This window comes from Sinohyriopsis cumingii, unplaced genomic scaffold (assembly GCF_028554795.1).
Source record: "Sinohyriopsis cumingii isolate HCF-2022 unplaced genomic scaffold, ASM2855479v2 utg000229l, whole genome shotgun sequence".
Taxonomy (NCBI): Eukaryota; Metazoa; Mollusca; class Bivalvia; order Unionida; family Unionidae; genus Sinohyriopsis; species Sinohyriopsis cumingii.
In genome coordinates, this window is record NW_028315879.1 from 356,509 (window position 1) to 376,897 (window position 20,389).

Here is a 20,389-nt window from a genome sequence, read left to right on the forward strand (position 1 = left end):
CCGTTCTGACTACACCTAACCGGGTATTAATCTTATTGATATCGTTGGCGTTATTAGTAAGATTTGGTATGATTTCAGAAAGTTTCGTGTCGACGACTGGAGGATCCCCAAAGAACTTATCCACGGTCTCATCAGTTTTTGAGAAGTTTCTTCGAAGTCTTGTAAACGCGCCCACGTGAACATCATACTCTGCACGCAGCGTATTTAGTTTACCGTTGACGATGTCCACGTATTGTTTGTTTGACGCATCCTGGTCGGATTCGGGATTTGCTAACGCGGTTATTTTGTTGCCGCTCATGCTGAGTTCACCGGTCATTACGTCGCCGGCTTTTGTTACTTTATCGCTGATTAGGCCAGCAACGTGTTGGTACTGCGTGTCGACGTATTGTTTGTTTGCTGCATCGTCGTTCGAGGCTGGATCTCTGAGTACGGTTATTTTGTTTCCATTCATGCTGAGTTCGCCGGTCATTACGTCGCCGGTTTTTTTCACACATTTATCAACACCTTTATCAATACTGTCTTTGATGCTTGCGATTGATATGTTCGAGTCCTTGATCCGGCCGCCATCACTAAATGCAACGAAGTTATCCTTGGTAGCTCCAAGAACTCTGCGAATTATATCATTCCACTTAATGTTGCTCGTTCTTAGTTTTCCCTGCTTGTCCTGAAAAATAGCAACTTCATCTGGGTCAACTCCAGCTATATTCAAAAGATTATCGACTTCATCTCGGGTCGCATATTTTGAGAGATCAACATCTGTGCCAGGTTTGACTTTTCTTGTGAAAGGTCTTCCGTAAATATCCACCATTATTCTTATTGCTGTTTTTCAAATGCTAGCATGAAAATGCCTAGCATTTCTCGATGCGGTATATTCATGCACTACTCGATGCGGAGACGTTGCTGCATTTCTTGAGATTGCATCAAGAACATTTAAAACCTCCCTCCCACAAATGGGCGGATCAACTAATGTTTGTGTTGGTAACGTCGACTGCCACACTGGAACATTAGAAAATCTGCTGACATACTTGAGAAACTCAACTGGCGGTGCTAAACCGTACGAATCGAAATAGATAATTCCACGTGGATCGATCGCGTAAGCAACCCAGTGAGTTCCCGGACCATCTTTGTTGTCGAGATTGATAATGCCAGTTTCTGGATTATTCGGCCGCGTCGGTAATTGATCTCGCATAAATACTCCTCTGAAATGTTTTATACGCAATTTTTTAACAGCATCGAGTAAATCAAAATTGCTCAACGGCGTTAGAATTTTTTTGGATACCATGATGGTGGAGTTCCTGGTAGTCTTAGCCCTGATCCGCGAGTGGATCTCCCCTTTTTTTTCTTGTATCCTTTTCCGATTGCTTTCTTTAGTGCCATTCCAGCTGCGGTTCCAACTGTACCTAACGCTGCAGCTTTTGCCGCTGCGCCAAGTAATCCTGGAATTGCAGCGGCGAGTATTGGGATGAGGGGAAATATTCCACCGGTTTTAGTCATGTCCTTGATAGCTGCAGCAGAGAAATCAAGTCTGACACCAGTTTTTGCTGTTAACGCCTTATTAAAATGTTTAAGCTGAGTGGCCGTCAATGACAATTTGTTTGGACCACTACCAAGTTGATCTCGTTTTAACGTTATTGATGTCCCGCACGTGCTTGCGTGTTTCGATTGCAATTTCTTCGTTTGACCGGAAGTCAAGGTGACATTAACATGATTGTATGACATTATATTTCAAAGACTGAATTTAATTAGGTTACATATTCTCGACTGGAGCGTCAATGACTCTCATTCGTCCGCCAACACCTTCAAGCAGCATTGCTTTATCGGAGAGTATAACCGCGACAGCTCTAAAACCAGCAGGCGGGCCGGCGGGAAACTCACCTACATGAGCTTTGAAGTGTATATCAACGACAGATTGTTTTGTTAGATCCAAATGTTCCAGCGAAAAGTAATAAATCGGATACAGCGTTGTAAAATCCAGTTGTGATATCTGCAACCCGGTATCAATATTTTGATCACGTCCCATAAATGTCATCAAACGATGATACGCACACGCAACTTGATTATTTCCAAAATTTATCACTATATCCTCGGATGGTTCTTGATGTCCGTTTATTCGCAGCGAAACCTCAGAGACATTAAGTTTGTCAAATATCATATGCGATCGTGCTTGACTATTTACTCGTGCGTTAGCCTGAAGTGCTATGAAAATATGTCGCGGTGCTGACACACCCTGCTGTGATGAGATATGCCACGTGAATTGTCCAACACCGGCACCTTGAATAGAATCTGTTGTTGTTGTTAACCATGATATCAGTGATTTACCGCCTGTGTCCATAAAAGAGAGTAACCGTTGCTCTTCAGCGAGTGATGGAGACATTACTGGCATCCACAACGCAAGCTTTGATAATATTACTTTACCGGCAGCGACAGCGGGATCATCGTCTCGCCAGATAGCGTCGTTGTCGTCACCTTTTCGCACAAATACAACTGTGTGCTTAGCTCCAAAAATAACCTTTCTGACATTTCTACAGAACCCAAAGATGTGAGACAGTGGAATTGCGCATGAGAATTTCCTCCTTACATCCCCCAACATTAATTGACGCGTCTTAAATCCTAAATTATAATTAGGGTTGGAAAATACTAAATCTTCAACATCATTATTAAGAACAGCAGGAGCAGCACGGTTGTATGGTTGTCTAATAATGCTAGGTCTACCATCTGGTTCATCATAATTATCCTTAGCAAACATCATAGTCGGACCAGCCGATCTGGTGTAATCATCTGAGTATCGTGCTAATCCGACGATTGTTGTGGCAACGTCAACATTATCCTGAATCGTTTCAATTTCTCTCCCGTCAATGCTGTATGAGGCACTTCTGAATAGTGCCATGATACCGTTGTTAACAAACCCAACTTGAATATTAGCGTCGTATGGTGTATCAATAGGAACATCTGTTACAAGTTCCCCCGTGACTTCAAGAAATGCTTCAGCGGGCAAGAAATATCTACTTGTGTCCTGAACTTGTAATTCAATTCGTCCTCGCTGATTAGGATTTCTTGCTTCGTAAGAATAATACTGATAATCGCGCACGGATTCGTCTTTGAGTATTGGTGCTTCCATATCAAATGCTGGATCAGATACGCGTTTAAACATTTTATATAAAATTATTGTCGTCTAAAACGAAGACCACTTCGGGAAATTCCGCTTCCTGATATCAGACTCGTATTTATTTGTTCAGGTATTTGAGTTACAAGCTCTGCAAGTTTTTGATTGGCAGCCTGATTTATTACTTTACTGACGTCCGCGGGCATAAGTTCAGTACTGGCCAGTTTCACCGGTGGCGGTTTTTTTGATCTACGAGTTAACCGTAACAGTCTATCCTTGATTGACGCGAATGCCTTCCCGGCGAGATCACCAACAGATCCAAGGGCTTTATCCTTGATAACATCAATAGCTTTCATCGACAATTGTTTTGCAATCGGTAATGCCTTAGGGGCTATTCTTGAAAACAAACCAGTAATTGTATCACCGAGACCATCTCCGTAGGTTGCTCTGTAGACTGGTAATCGCGAGTTTACTACGCGGACTTGTAACACACGAGCGTGTCCGGGTTGAGAATTGTGCACGATCATTTTATTTAATTATTGTTTCTCTAACTAAATTTGCTAGTCGCTGTGGTAACCGTCTGCGAGTTCATCAATGAGTCCCCGGTAAACGCCGATATCCATAATGCCACGCTGAAATAGTCTCTGACAGATATCTGCGGCTTCATTTATAATTTCCCGAGAGTTGTTTCCGGCACGTCTTCCTCCGATGAGAACTTCCAACCGTGATACGTCATTGACGATATTGTCAGGACAGATGTGGTTGTTATATCCGCGACCAGTGTAACCTTTTCCTATTTTCCTTATTTCCTTTTGTACCCTTTTAATATCAGAAATTACATCATTTTTCTGAGCTATTTTATCTGATAAAACCATTTTAGCAGAAGTACCCTTCAATGTTTTTTGTTCTTCTATTTCATCGTTTAATTCTCTTAATATATCATTTAAATTGGCTAGTTCCCTCTCTAATTTTTTTCTTTTTTCTGATATATTTGGGGGGATGGACGAAACAGGAGTGGTAAAATCATCATCAGGAGCGCTAGCCCCCATTTGTTCAGGTGATGAAATTTCAGGCACTGGATCAGGCAGTGTTATTGCGGGGTCTATTTTTAGAGCTGGTGGTTTCTTCTCCTGTAGTCTCGACTGTTTTTTCATTTCCTTTTCCTGTATTTTTTTCTTCTTTTCTTCCTCCCTTTCCTGCCTTTTCATTTCCATTTCCTGTATTTTTGCCTGCCTTTCCCTTTCCCTTGCCTTCATTTGTTGGTCTCGAATTTCCTTAGTAACCCCAATTACGCCAGTTTTTATGAAATTATAGGTATCATCAATTTTAGATATTCGAGAAATACCTCGGTTTATTTTGTAAACATAATCCCTCCAATCATTCAGGGTCATACCCGAGGCAGCTCCTGGTTTTAGAAAATCTTGCCGGTTAGGATAATTTAAGACAATCCAAGCAGAAAACTCCCTAAGCTCATCCACGCTAGTAAGTGGAATATTTTTTATATCAGTAATACCATCTTCGGTAAATTTATTAATAAATGTTTCCTTGGCAACTGTCACTACTCCGGCGGCACCTGGATCAACTACAGCACCTTCATCTGCCTGTTGCTGTTTAAGTTCTTCTATTGCTTGAAGTAACCCTCGTTTTGTTTTGGTAGGGTCAGCAGGATCAGGTTTTCCTACAATTGCAGTTTTAACTTCACCAGTAGCTGCTGTAATAGGCTTAAATAATTCCTCCGCAGATGTTGCAAACTCAACTTGCGCTTCTTGTCTTGCTTTTAATTTTTCTCTGACGGAATCACGGACAGGAATAAATTTTTTAATCGCGGCTAGTCGTTGTCGTGCCAATCTAGTTGTGAATGCTTCTCCAATATTTGCCATTATTTATTTGTCCACGATTTAATTTCCCCGCGAAAACTCTTCGAGGGATCGGGGACATTTTTTTTTGTCTCGTTTTCTGAATAGAAGGGTTTATTTCGTCGAAATAAGCCCTCTATCGAATAGTTTCCGTGGGGAGGGCTTATTGTGCAAAAAGCTTTTGGTCTGTTCGCCCCCTCTGCTGCTTCCTATCATTGTCTAACGTGTTGAAATTTTGATCAACTCAATTTTTTAAATCAATTTTTAGCATTTCATCCAAAATTCACATATTAATGGGAAAAGGACTGACCTTTTATTTGGCCAGCTGATGTAATTAGACATGAAAATAGGAGCTCGCACTTCAAACAAATGATGGAGTAAGCAGTCACTCAAACTCACTGCAATCAAAAGACAGTGCTTTTATGAGAGACCTTTGATGATTAGGAATGAAACGACGAGGTTTCCTGCCGCTATTGATTTAGGTAATATACCTTTATATATACCATGCCTTGCTAATCAAACAAAAGCAGTTTAATCTGCACACTAGGAGTGGTCACTGATGATACGCCCCAGTGACTGCAGAAAGCAGGGTGAAATCACTACTTAAGAAACACTTGGCTGCCAACTGTGGAAGACTGGGTGAAATGACTGCTTGGTTAAGAAACACATGGCTGCTGACCACTGAAGGCAGGGTGAAACGACTGCTTGGTTAAGAAACATATGGTCATTGACCAAAGAAGACAGGTGACCGATGATTACATGACATTTATACAGAAAATTTGCTGGGGGTAATTTAGAATAGCCTTTGTCAGCAGCTGCCCCCTCATCTCAGGTGACCATTAGGTCAGATTTTACTGTAGTTTTCCAATGGAATATTCTATATTATAATTAAGTGTTGATATTTTTTATAATGAGATTGGTGCATTAATGTGCATCATTTTATTCTCAGAATTGCAAATTACAGCATATGTAACAGATCAACCTGGACATGTTGACTTTGATAGTTCAAGTGGTAGATCACCCACCTATAGTTATGGAGGGCCTTCATATTCGAGCCCTGGCCTGGCAATGAAATTTCCCTGTTACATTTAGCAACCCCAACAAGATTCCACATAATGCACCTCCAACCGGCTAGGGAAGGTGCAGTTATGTGGAATTTGGGCCTTGATACACAGGGATGTGTCTCATAAAGACTGGGTGAATGTGTAATGGGTTGGGCTAGCTCAAGAGCACCCATTAGGGGTTAACAGGGTCCTAAGAACAAGACATGACCTGGTCATGAATATTTCCAAGCTACACATACAAAACTTGAAAGTGAGACATTTTCACCCCAAGATATTTTGACCCTAAGAAAATTCCCAAGACATTTCGACCCCAAGTCATTTCAACCCCAGCCATGGGACAATTCAACCCCAATTCACGCACTTTTAGAAAACAGTACATGTAACTAGCACATTGCTAATGGTCATTCCCACTAATCACAGATATTCACTGATGTCTGCAATCAAAGAAGATACCAACACACTGTTAAGTGGCTGAAAAAAGATGTCATAAGTTAATTATAATCAAAGTCACTTCTATTAAGTTGATGAATGCATGCTAATTTGAATGAAAATTGTAATCAAAACAGTTAAGTCAATGAAAAAAGATGCAAACTGTTCATTATAATTAAAGTTACTTTAATTAAGTTAATGAATGCACGCTAATTTGAATGTAAAGAAAGATGTATGAAAATCAAACACACCACACTGTTAATTTGTATAAACGTGGAACGAATTTCCCACTGAACTTAGACACAAAGACACAGTGATCTCATTCAAGAGCGCTCTTAAAACTCACCTATTTTGACTGCAAGAACAAACTTAAAGACCTAATAATGTTTCCTACCTTAAATATTTTCAACATGTTTTATGTTTTCTAATTTCATGGTGTTTGTTTTTTGTAATCATATCATTATATATGTTTTTTATGTTATAGGTGTTGTCTAATGTTGAAAAGCGCTTAGAGCTTCTAAAGATGAGGCACCATACAATGTCCTCATTATTATTATTATTACAAAAGAGGCCGAAATTTTCATTCCATATTAATTTTTATACTAAGCTTTAACAAAATTGTTTGGTATAATTGTGTGTAAATTTTTTAATGAATTTAATAAATTTTATACTGTGCAGCATTTTATCTACAAATGGCTTCATGTAAGTCATTTGAATCATCAAGGCAAAACACAGTGAGTCAAAATCACAAAACCAATGAGTTTTATTAAAGCAGATTATCAGTTTTCAGTAGTTTGTAAAAAAAATAATATCTGTATTTGTTTAATTACACAACAAAAAAATAAGTTAGACTAAAGCCAATAAGACAATTCCCTTGCCAGAAGCATCTGAACATTCTTGTTAAAAATCTTGCTGATGGTTTCATGTCATCTGAAATAATCTGAGCATATACGACAAGGTGTTTATTGGTGTCCATGTCAGTGCTTTCATCTGCCATTGCTGTCACAAATGACGAATTTTGCATGCCACGTATAAGACTATCCTCAATAATGTTTGATAGGCAGGGCCGGATTTTCCATAGGGTAAAGTGGGCAACGTGCCCAGGGCCCTCAAGGCTCAAGGGGCCCTGTATATTATCATCTGATTTCACAGGCAGTGTTGTTAATAGTACTGTAACCATATCTATAAACAAGGCATGATAGTTATGGACCCCTATGTTGGCTGTGCCCAGGGCCCCCAAAGGCCTTAATCTGGCCCTGTTGATAGGCTCTCCAATAACTTTGAACAGGTAGTAGCTGAGTCATACTAATTGCCAGAATTCTTCAAAATGCCAATGGCATCAATTTCTTCAGCTGTTGAGCTGTGTATTAAATTAAGATGCCATTTCTGTTTTAAAAAAGGGATGTCTTTTACACTCAGCCAATGTACACACTTTCACTGCTATGTCTTGTTTAAAAGAATGTTTTTGTAAACCTGCATTCAAATCTGCCTGGTGTTGTGGACCTTCCATCAGCAGTTTGTGTTCTGGCAACTCAGCTTGCCTTGCATGTGTACTGTTCTGAAAGTTATTGTTTTTTGCACATTTGGTCATGGAGGTTTTTTTTAAGCCTCTTTTCATATATGGCAAAACATAACATAAAGGCATCTTCACTGTCACATTCTTCACTCGACTTAACTTCTTTTTGAAAAAGTAGCCAGCTGTGTTTTCAACCATTGCTGCACAAATTAACATTTTATCTTACAAGTAACTATTACCTCATCTTTGGATGATGAAGGCTCCACTGGTTCAATAATAATACTATTATCATTGGTCAGTCATAAACGTGGTCCAAAGGATAATTTCATTTGTTTCAAATCTATTTTAATGTTTTTGCATGGGTTGACATTTTCAGTTGAACACTGACAGTATCTTGGACCAATGCAAGGCATACAATTTAGCAAATAGACATTGTTGCTTCATTGCGTGACAAAGGTGCACATAAAATAATAGTTTCTCGTGAGAATCACTTTAAAATCACGTGTTTATTTTCTGCCTCTTTCTTGGGTGGGTGATTGTACAGTTCTAACATCCTGTTGCCACAAATGATGTGACAGTTACAGGTCACATGAGCTCAGCTCCAGGCTCCAAACTCAGTTGTAACCCTATGTATTATGATAACATTAGCATAAGAAACTGATGTGTGCATTTTTTCCCTGTTTGGGAGAGTTGTAATCTAGCCTATAAAGTTGTTAGACCAAACCTCAATTTTGTGTTAATCAGCAACACATAATATTAGGGTGCGTCAATTTAAGTACCATCGTTGACTTTTAGACCAAACCTTTGTTTTCTGTTAATCAGCAAAACATAACATTGTGGTGCATCAATTTACGTACCGGCAATGATTTTTGTGTGTCAAATTGGAAAAGTCTGCGTTTTTGACGCATGACATATGGGTAGATAAAACACTGATTGTGACATTTCAATTAGATTGTTTTTGGTATAATACTAACTGAATTGTGTTAATTTACATTAAAAGAGGTATGAAATACGCAAGCCATTAAATAGCTTTATGTTTCTTACACCTTGTATACTATAGCTACTATATTTTTTTAACAGCTATATTGAATTACTTACAAAGTGTAATAGTCCCTAAGGTACTGGAACTGCAACCTATTTTTTCTTCTTTTAATTATATGTTATATAAAAACATACTTGTTCTTTAACCATTATCATTGTTGATGTTTAGCTCCAGTTTAAATCCACCCAAAATCCATACAGTGACATTTGCTTTTATTGTGTGTAAAATTTGAATGGCTGACCCAGGCATCTTTTATTTTTGACTGATCTTGTTTGAGGAATGAAAAGGCCATTGACCATGCTGCATTATTATATGATCTACACATAAACACACTAATGAAGCTGAGGTTGAATTGTCATTGGGATCAAAATATCTGGGCTGAATTGTCTTTGAGGCTGAATGTCTTGGTGTCAAATTGTCCTTGGGGTCGAAATGTCCAGGCTGAATTGTCTTTGGAGTTGAAATGTCTGAGAGCCCAAAACTCATTCTTCATAAATGCCTCAGATGAACTTAAAACCATACTCTAAGTTTTGGAATTCAAAGACTAATATATGTTGGTATTAATTCATATTATAATTTACATTTTATTCATTTTCTTTTTCTTTTATGAAGATAACTCACATGTCTGAAAATGTTTCATGATGTTACAATGCACTTTCCCCAATAAAAAAAGTTTATAGGAAAATTACAGGTACCTTCATGAACTTCTTGTGATTTCTACTCTCAGTTAAAAATGTATCACATATTTCACTTTAATTGTTTTCTTCTCCTGTATGAATCATCCTGTGCTTCTTCATACTTCCATTCTCGCTAAACATTTCACCACATACTTCACACATAAATGGTTTTTCTCCGGTATGGTTCAACGTGTGCTTCTTCAGACGTCCACTGTGGCTAAATCTTTCATCACACACTTCACACTTGAATGGTTTTTCTCCAGTATGTATCCTCATGTGTACTTTTAGATGCCCAGTCTGATTAAACGTTTCACTGCATATTTCACACTTGTATGGTTTTTCTCCAGTATGTATCCTCGTGTGAACATTGAGATGTCCTCTCTGACTGAACACTTCATGACATATGTCACACTTGAATGGTTTTTCTCCGGTATGTCTCCGCATGTGCACATGAAGACTAAAACTCTGGCTAAAGATTTCATCACATAGCTCACACTTAAATGGTTTGTCTCCAGTATGAATCCTTGAGTGCTTTTTCAGACTTCCACTGTGTCCAAACCTTTCAGCACATATTTCACACTTGAATGGTTTTTCACCAGTATGTTTCCTTATGTGCACTTTCAGATTTCCACTGTGACTAAACATTTCATCACACTCTTCACATTTGAATCGTTTCTCCCCAGTGTGTATACTCATGTGTCCCTTCAAATGTCCACTCTGACTAAACTTTTCACCACATACTTCACATTTAAATGGTTTTTCTCCAGTATGTATCCGCATGTGAACCTGAAGAGTTCCACTCTGACTAAACATTTCATCACAAACTTCACACTTAAATGGTTTGTCCCCAGTATGTATCATCATGTGTTTTTTCCGACTTCCACTGTGACTAAATATTTCATCACATACTTCACACTTGAATGGTTTTTCGCCAGTATGTTTCCTCATGTGTTTCTTCAGATTTCCACTGTAAGTAAACTTGTCATCACATAATTCACACTTAAATGGTTTTTCTCCAGTATGTGTCCTCATGTGACCTTTTAGAGATCCACTCTGATTAAACATTTTGTCACATACATGACACTTAAATGGTTTTTCTCCACTATGTATCCTCATGTGCACCTTTAAATATCCACTCTGACTGAACATTTTTGTACAAACTTCACACTTCAACGTTTTTTTTCCAGTATGCATCTCTCTATGCACATTAATTGGACCATTCCTACCGGTCGTCTCATCATATATTTCACACTCAAATGTTTTTCCTCCAGTGTGTTTTTTCGTGTGCATTTTTTTATTTCCAATCGGACTAAACATTTGGTTCATAGAGTCTTGACATACATATTTTGTTGCTTTTTGGTGATTTTTTTTTTATCCAGGAGAATTTCAGAACGTCCCCAATAAACGAATACCTAGACCGAAATGTGCAGAATCAAAATGTACTCTATCCAAGTCGTATCCAGGCCAAAAACGTACCTAAATCACAATTGACATTCTAATAACTGAAATGACGTAATTAGTTATTTGGGATTATTAATGAACGTAAGGAAATTAACATTACCTCATAAACTTACATTGTTGGGACACTTGGAGTTCGTACGGGAAATCAGATGTGAAAATTGTCTTTAGGTTTAACATTTTGGGTAAATGGCAACGTTGTCAGAAATGGTTGACTTCAATTTATGGGGACATACAGGTAATCCTATGTTAAAGTTGTGCATGAGAAGGGTTTCAAAGGAATAAAAGTGTTTATGGGGGAAAAGGGTGTTTATGGGGACTAACGGGATGGTAATGCTAAAATTGTTATGGTTGAAAAAAAAGGGTCTAAAAGTTTAAGGGGAAAAACTAGAATGGTAATGTTAAAATTTTTAATTACAAACACACACATTTACATCCAACACTTTATATACAGCCCCCTTCAGAGGTTACAAGAGGCCCGTACCACTTCGAGAGTCTGAAGCCCCTAGGCCTGGTTATATTGAAATTTGGAATGCCAAAAGCAGCCGATATAATTTACTGTATAAAGATTTAAAGATAACTAAGTACACAACGATGTTTATTTCTTATTTTCAGAATTGTGTATTTAAAAAACGCTTTTCGAGGCACCTGAGGGATTGATTCCCGGGCTATATAACCCCCACTGCCCACCCCCACCCATCTGATTGGATCTGATAATATATACTATACTTTTAGCCTACATCCCCAGTAGCTTGTACCCCTACCGATTTAAAATAAAATGTAAAAAAAATTAAATAATTTTTATTTAAAAAAAATAGATATTTAAAAAATATTCACAACACTCACTCGTTTCATTCATTGATTTATAATTTGTAACTCGATTACAACCAAGCGGTTCATAACACTCACCTTCTTCGCGTCTCAAACCTACCGGAACATCAACACTAACACTGCATCCATCCTCAATTTTCAAGGCTATAGTCTGACTCTACATCCCCGTTAGTTTGTACCCCTCTACCGATTTCAAAAACGAGAAAGTTTAATGTGATAAAAAGTGCACAGAACTAAGTCGATTGAATCATTGATTTATAATTTCTAACTGACTGTGACCAGAATGTCACTAATGTGCCATCCCCTGCACGATTTCATGCTAAACGGACTTTCCATACTAACACGGCGCCATATTGCGTACACTATAGGCTAGTTTATTTCCTATAGACTACATAATGACGTAGTTCATCCTGTTCGGCAAATGCTGAATAATTGCGTAAATTACATAACGTTGAGAGTTTGGAATTATATCCCTCTGCATACATGTTCATAGAAATTAAACCGCTTGTTAAATCCACATGAAAAGCGTAGTTGTCATTTTCCTTTGCTTGATTCGACATTGTAAATATCGGAAGCAGACGACTTATGTATGTACATCTGTAGTCGTAAAACACCCCTTTGCTGAAAATGGACTTGTCCAGGAACTGGAAATGGATCCGAGCATGTCCGTCTATTACATTGAAAGCTTTCGTTAAGTATGAAACGCGCTGACGATCACGGTGTTAGGGCCACTCTACTCAGAGTCAGGTTAGAAACTATAAATCAATAAATGAATTGACTAAGTTCCTTGCACTTTTTATGACATTAAAGGTTTCCATTATTTAAATCGGTAGGGGGGTACAAACAAACGGGTTTATATTATCAGACTATAGTATGTTTTGTTCACACATAAGGAGTGTTGTTGTTCATAGTGTTCCGTAAACTCCGGATAATCGGTAGCAGCGGAGTTATAGAGCAAACGCCAAAAGAGCAGATAGAATCCGATACAAACAAACGAGCTTGATCTGCATGGGAAACCCAGAATATCTTTGATTCGAGTACACCTTCAACTGCTGTATTTGTAGCAAAAGTGATGTTTCCGAAATCCCTATGGAACAATTGCAGACGTGTCTTGCAGATTTTGAGCGATGGCTACTAGCTCATGGATATGAACTCTACTCTGTCGACTACGCTATGGTGTTCTCGATCGACTGAGTCTTGTACAATACCTACTCAACCAAGGGTTTCGAATGCAAAAGGACGACACTCCCGTATGCGATGCAACACAAAACAATCCTGGACAATACAAACAGTGTTGGTTAATGCACTCTTTCGTATCTACGACAAAACCCGAAGGATACACTTTATGGAAACTCTACAATAAGATCATTTCCAATTTTCCAATTTTTCGAGGCAGGGGAAATTCGCGAATTGTTTGGAGGCCACATATCAGACTACGCCGTCTGTCCAAACTTGCACTTACGAGAAGCGTTTCTGCAACCATACAAGCACGAGTATGCACAAATATATACGTATCAATGTATGAATATCGACAGGTATCAAACTCGATTCGAAAACTGCAGAACTCATTGTAGAAGAAGTATTGTAATTGATATCTGAGCAAAAGCTATTTATCGTACCACCACCACCGAGACTGTGGAAAAATCTCGCCAACATTAATTCTACAGCAGAATTAATATGCAGTGGCGTCACTGGGGGGGGGGGGGTGCAGACCGCACCGGGTGACACCATCAGAGGGGGTGACACCCAAATGACTGTCTATACAATTTTCGACTTTTGTGCAGGAAGTCTTCCATGGGGGTGACACCATGAATTACTGTACATGACTGTCTATAAAAATTTAGAATTTTTGTGCAGGAAGTGTTCCATGAGGGTGACACCATGAGTTACTGTACATGACTGTCTATAAAAATTTAGAATTTTTGTGCAGGAAGGAGGTCCATGGGGGTGACATCATGAGTTATCGCACTGGGTGACACCAACCCTAGTGACGCCACTGTTAATATGATCCAGGATTTTTAGTCTTACGTTTACTTCTCCCCAGATTTTCTTTGCTAGAAGAGTTACCCGATTCCAGGGAGTACAGCACGCTGAGGGAGTCGCTTATCATAGATGCCTTTGTTAATTTGGTGTTTCAATCCGTTTAACTGCTTGAATTATTGCCCAGACCTCGACTGTATCAATGAAGCAGTCATTTGGTAGTCTCCCCCCCCCCCCCAATCGTGATGCCTTCGCCTAGAATCACCATCACAGCTGCATTGCAAACTGGGATTCGGGATTTAGAACCATCATTATAGATTTCGGCATATCCCTCATGTATACCGTCTATCTTCGAGAGCAGTTTTATCCATATTTCTAATAGTTGATCATGCTTTGTCCTATATTTAAGATCATCAAAGTTCATTTTTGGGATGTTGCAGGTCCAAGGGCAGGGTTGTATATTTTGTCGCTTCTGCCATGGTTTTACTGATTTTAATTCTCTTTGAAGGTCATGGATTCTTTTTCCCCATGGTTATTTTGGACCAGTGTATGCCTAATGAGCTTATAATATCGCTAGATGATAGTCATGGTAAATGGATGAAATCGTTGCCGCGTACCTCAGGAGCAATTCTTCGTTATATCTTGAGGGGTGGTTACCCTGCTAGGATCTGAAGTTCTTTCCCAGATGTGCTGTTGAGACCAACGTTGCAGATAGCTAATGTTTGCTTTCTTAAATAAACTGGGGTGGACCGAGGCATACACCTGGCACCCATGGACGATTTTCGAACGAATTAATAATGTCCAATATAATGTGAAAATAATGGTTTGGTTCGCCCCACCCACCCTCATCAGTTTATTGATGATTAACAAGAGATTTAGGCCCCTTTCACAATTTTTCACTAGCTCTGCTGTGTTTTCCACATGATCGGTGTTCATCAAATAGAATCCCTAGCAATATAGTTACTTCCTTTTCTTCAAATTTTATTTCGGCGTTATTAAGATATACTCTTGGTGGTTCAGTACAGATTTTGCTTTTTGGTGTAAACAGTACTCCAATTGTTTTACCGGGTTCTAGTCTGATGCCCCTTCTATCGGCACATCGACACCAATTCGCCTACCACAGCCTCACTGGATGGGTTGCCCGCTTTCCAGATTCCGCTCTCGTCGGCAAACTGTGATAGATCTTGACTTTCTGGTCTACTTACTGTTTCAGGTTGTTAATCATGATGAGTAGTGAAGGTAGATACTATACGGACATTACAGACACCCTCCGGACACTCTATACTACAAGATTTTTAGACGCCCCTGGGACACTATACGGACAAAAGGTTGGGAGTATATACTGACAAAAAGGTTGGGGTTGTTGTATAAGGACAATAGGAATGGAACAGGTGTGATAACGTCACGGTACTGAAGATTGGTAACAATGTGGCAACAATTGTATGAACAGGGGTGGTGACGTGGGGTACACCAGGCTGACCTCAATCGTGAACAAAGAGCGGGAAAAAGCCTAGAACGTTTGGCGGGACTTAGATTTATATAACATATATAACACATATGGACATAAACACACAAATAATTTTATAACAGACTAGAAACAATTTTAGGCAATTAAGAAAATCTTTTTGAGGCATATGAGTGGCTCTGAAAAGGACCCTTGGGTTCTTCTTCTTCTATCCTCTCCATTTTTTCAATCATTCTTCTTCTTCTCCTTCTCTGGCATCCAGTCAGGATGGCCCATAGATCTAAATTTCTCCTGTATCTTCATCCAGTTTTCATTCATTCTTTCAAACTCCTCTTTTTCCTTAACATTGTCTTTATCCTTTCTTTCTTTATCCCACTTAACTTTAATCTTCTTGACCTCTTCTTCCAATACTTTTCTCATCATTTCTTCTCCATTCTTTCGTTGCTCTAGCCCCCACTTTACGAAAGACCACTTTGTCCTATGCAATATGTCTTCTAGAAAGCACCTGACTTTGCTGACCTTGTCAAGTGCCTCCTTCAAGGTTCCCACTCTCACATAGGGAGGTTGAATGAAACCTCTTAACTTTTCTACTTCTTCCTCAAACATGCCTTGTATCAGATCCCTGGCTACTTTCAGACTGGTCACTTGACTTGATACCTCCATTCTTTCTCAATCCTTTCCACTACGTACGCTGCATCCACCATCCAGTACCATCTGTCCTTCAATGTTTTAAACAATTCGATTGCCATCTTCCTCTTCTTTTGTTATTCAGTGTTAAATGGCGCGAATGATGAACTCTTCCCATTATAATCTTCAAGCACGGACGTGAAGGAAAACGTCCCTTACACTCGAGTCTCATATTATCTATTATCCATGCAATTTGATTTGAAGGTGAGGAATAGAGAGACGTCAAAGAGCAAATATCATGATAAAAATGGAAAACAAAAGCACAACCACATTTTTTCATAACACAACGTTTTTTATTGAAATAACTAACAATTAACAATTAAAAATAACACAAACAAAAAAAAACATTTTTACAATAACAAACTATTTTTACAAGGTTGACAACGTTGTAAAGTCAAGCTAGACTTCCACTGATAGAATTCATTGGGCCATTGATTTACACTACGTTTCCTAGCTAAAGACAAAAAATAGCCATAACGGTCACAAAACCATCGATCTGCTTTGTCATCCAAATAAGCCACTAAATGTTATAAAGAATATCCAATATTGCGTTGTTGAAGAAAATACACATAATATTGTCCACACACCATGGAATCTGTGTCTTGTAATTTCACATTATTGAATCGTGTCGTCTTGGCATTTCTTCTCATAAAGTCAATGATGTCTTCCAGAGGTGGCAATCCATACGAATCAAAATACTCCACACAACCTTCTTTAGGAAAGTAGACGGCTATCCAGTGGGTGCCTGAAAGATGACTGTCGTCCGTGTTGATGACATAAGCTTGATGGTCTTGGGGTTTGCGATGAGGCAGTTCATCTTTAGCACACACGACAGGATTCCCAGAAGCAGTGTACGAACTGTGGTTCAAAAGGTAATAAAGTTCCAAGGTATCCATTTTTACTGTTGTTTTTTTCTTGGTTTTTTTTTCTTCACAGATAATGATAAGTCATCAATTCAATCCGGGCATTTTGCCTGAAAATCTCTGACAAGTAAACGTCTATTAGCTCCGTCTTCGTACCCTGTGCCAAGAGAGATTCAATGCGACGGATCTCTAGAGCAGTCAATGGAGGGCAAGAATGATCACGCAAGACTTTATTCCACTGATGAAACACTGCTTCTTCCGAGACGAGACTCCAACCTTTGTCCAGATACTCGTCCAATTTTTCTTCTTGACTCAGCATCAGACATTTATCGTGTTGAATTTGACTGGGATGATTGTTTTGACATCCATAGCAATCTTTCTTGATCCGTTCCGTAATTTTTTCTGCCAGGAGTTTGGCAAAACAGGAGACTAAATGTTGTTCTTGTTCTAGCCATCTGGACTTCATCAATATGTCCTTTTCGTCTTTGTCTTGGGGCTCTTCTTCTGAATCCTTCCATTTCATTTTCATAGATTCTACACTATTTAAATAGGGATTACAGTCTTCCGCTGCTTCTAATAGTCTAGAATAACTTCTCTCAAACTGTTGATTTCTATGGTATTATCGAATTCGGCACACAAGAGGACGTTCGCCGTGTGGTCTAGAGATGGGTGTTCAAACTGAATTTCCACACGAAGTGTACCAGATTTTATAGGGTTGAAATGTCCCTCGTCGCTGCCTTGGTCTGAGTGAAATCAAAAGCCCACAAAACATAACCTCTTGCATAATATTCGTACGTAATGCCATGACTGGTGTTAGTCCATAACTGTCCAGTGGCTTCGTACAGGAACAAGTACGATCTCAAGTAATTCTTGTCACCAAACTTAGGTTCAAATATTGCAGGTCTACCCGTGGATCTAACCACGCTAAAAATTTTATGTGTTGTAATACTCCAGATATGATCAGTCGCTCATTTTTACCACCTTCAAGTTCAACAGGTTCATATAAATACCTGACAGACACATTACCTAATACAGGTTGTTTTGAACATTCATGTCATTGTATTGGTATGTGTTTTTTATATAATCGCATTAGCAGGTTTCATGGCAGTTGTTCGAGTAATTTCATTATTTAACGCAGCTATCATACTTGGTAATTTTGTAACTCATTCGCGAGATTTCATATCTTTCTGAATTATTTCCTTCGCATATTGATATCCAAAATAACCGCTCAGCAAGTGTTCGATTAAATCGTTCAACAGTTGCCTGGTCATGATGAATTGCTGTATGTCCTCGTCTGATTTTGACGTTATGTGTTTTCATCCGAGATGATACTGCACCAAGAAATTCCTTATCAGGATCAACTTGTAATAGTTGTGGCCATAGCAAGGGTCCTCGTTGATAAATTCATTCAAAAGCAGAAGAAACTTCAGTTGCTGTTTTAGTTCATAACGGCTCTGCTTCCTTAAATCTACTTGCAACATCAGCGACAGTTAACGCGTATTTGTATGTAGGTGATTGACGTCTTCCAATTTGAATAGTATCATGTGGTAAAACTAAAATATATGCTTGATGAACTTCATTAGTAGTACTAACATCAAAATGTGCATGCGGAATTTTTGTAGGTGGTGGTAGATAAATTTGCCATATTGAATGTCGTACTAACCATATTGCAGCAACAGAACGTGTAACATTTTCTGCATCAGCGAGTTTACTAATCGCTGCTCTACCCCTCCAGTATCATCTTGGGCTATAATGAATCGATTCCATTATTTTATAATAAGCCGGTTGATTAATTACCGGCTCCCAATAATAATTTACCTTTCATCGCAGATCTTACCAATCAATCAGCTAAAGATTCTCTAATAGATTTTTTTAAAATAGAATTTAACGAGTGTATCAACTTCACATCTGCAATATGTCGTTGTTGCAGATCTTTACTTTTATAAGCTACATCATGAACGTGACATGCTTGATCAATCGCATTTACTGGATACTCTCCAGGTCTTGGTTGATCTCGCTCGTCAAGTCGGATATCAAGTCGAGTTCCAGGACCACAATAATCATACCCTGGAAGATGTTTTCTCCTTGGCATTTAGCCCATGGAGTTTCTGGTAATTTTCCTAATGAAGTAACGTTATCACGACTAGACACTTTGTGTCCAGAGATAAATATATATTTATTTGTACCACATTTTATATGTTTACCTGTAAGTGTACGCTTTTTATTTTTTGTTATTATTGCTATTATTCCACATGTGGGAGTGGATGGTCTACATCGAACACAATATAAATTCATATTATTTATTATATTTGTACAACATAGATGTCATTGATTTCTCAGCGACACGAAAACAAAAGCCAGTAAAACATATTTCAGCATTGCCAAATTCTATCAGAATGATAATACTAGGTCCTTACGGATCAGGTAAAACGCAATTATTATTTAATTTGATAATGAGGTGATTAAAGTGGGACAAGTTATATTTAGTTGTACCATCAGTTGATGATTAGAGATGCTATGATGTACTTAAAGAACTTAAAGATTTTAATGAAAATGCAAAATTGTTAAATGAAGATTTTGACGATATTATTAATTTTATAACTGATATTGATGATGCACCGTCCGTAGATGAATTAGATTGATTTATTAATAATCTCGTAGTATACGACGACGTAATGCTGGACAAACAAACAAATCCAGCAAGAATATTTTCTCGAGGTAGGCATAAAAATACTGATGTGATTTATGTTACTCAGAAATATACACAAATACTTAAAGTGATCAGAGATAACTGTGATATTTTAGTTTTGTTTAATGGAGTTGATACACGTAATCTGCGAAATATTCATCAGACTTGGTGTAGTATGGATATGGGCATCATTAAGTTCAAAAACTTCTTCTACTCCACACGGATTTATAACAATAAATTTACACGATCCCAGAACAAGATATGGTGTAGGTCTTGATAATATAACAAGAACAACACGCTGAATGGAATACTACCTTCTCATTGGCCAACTGAAAATACGTTATAAATAAATGCAGGGCGTTATTTTCTTTTAGCCAATGAGAGGACAGTATTCCAGTCAGCGGCATCTCACTTGAATATTAAGCGGGCCATGCTAATTATTTTATCCTCGATAGCCACCGAATACAGGCTTCTGACTGTGTCGAAATTACTTTGATCCGCTGCAAGCAGTCATGTATAGACACGTATTCGGGAATAAACTCGTATCGAAATTAACTTGCTAGCACTACCAAAGACACGGGTTACTATCGATATAGCCCCAATAATAATTCCGACTGGAACACTTACGATGGTTGTTGTTGCCGTGAGTCCTGTCACACCAAGACCAACAGATATCACCGCGAGAAGCCCACAAACAACATCTACATGCAAACACGCGCGTTTGTATTT

At 38.5% G+C, this 20,389-nt stretch overlaps 1 protein-coding gene across 1 annotated transcript; it reads right to left on the reverse strand.

Annotated features, from left to right (window-relative positions):
* Positions 1-6,621: 6,621 nt before the first annotated feature.
* Positions 6,622-11,099, reverse strand: LOC149774421 (uncharacterized). Its single transcript, XM_089945188.1, has one exon. The coding sequence runs from the start codon at positions 11,011-11,013 to the stop codon at positions 9,763-9,765; it is 1,251 nt and encodes a 416-aa protein (XP_089801314.1). The 5' UTR covers positions 11,014-11,099; the 3' UTR covers positions 6,622-9,762.
* Positions 11,100-20,389: the final 9,290 nt, after the last annotated feature.

Coding starts and splice junctions, on each gene's coding strand:
- LOC149774421 (XM_089945188.1), bottom strand. CDS start 11,013: ATGAACCAAATGTTTAGTCCGATTGGAAATAAAAAAATGCACACGAAA.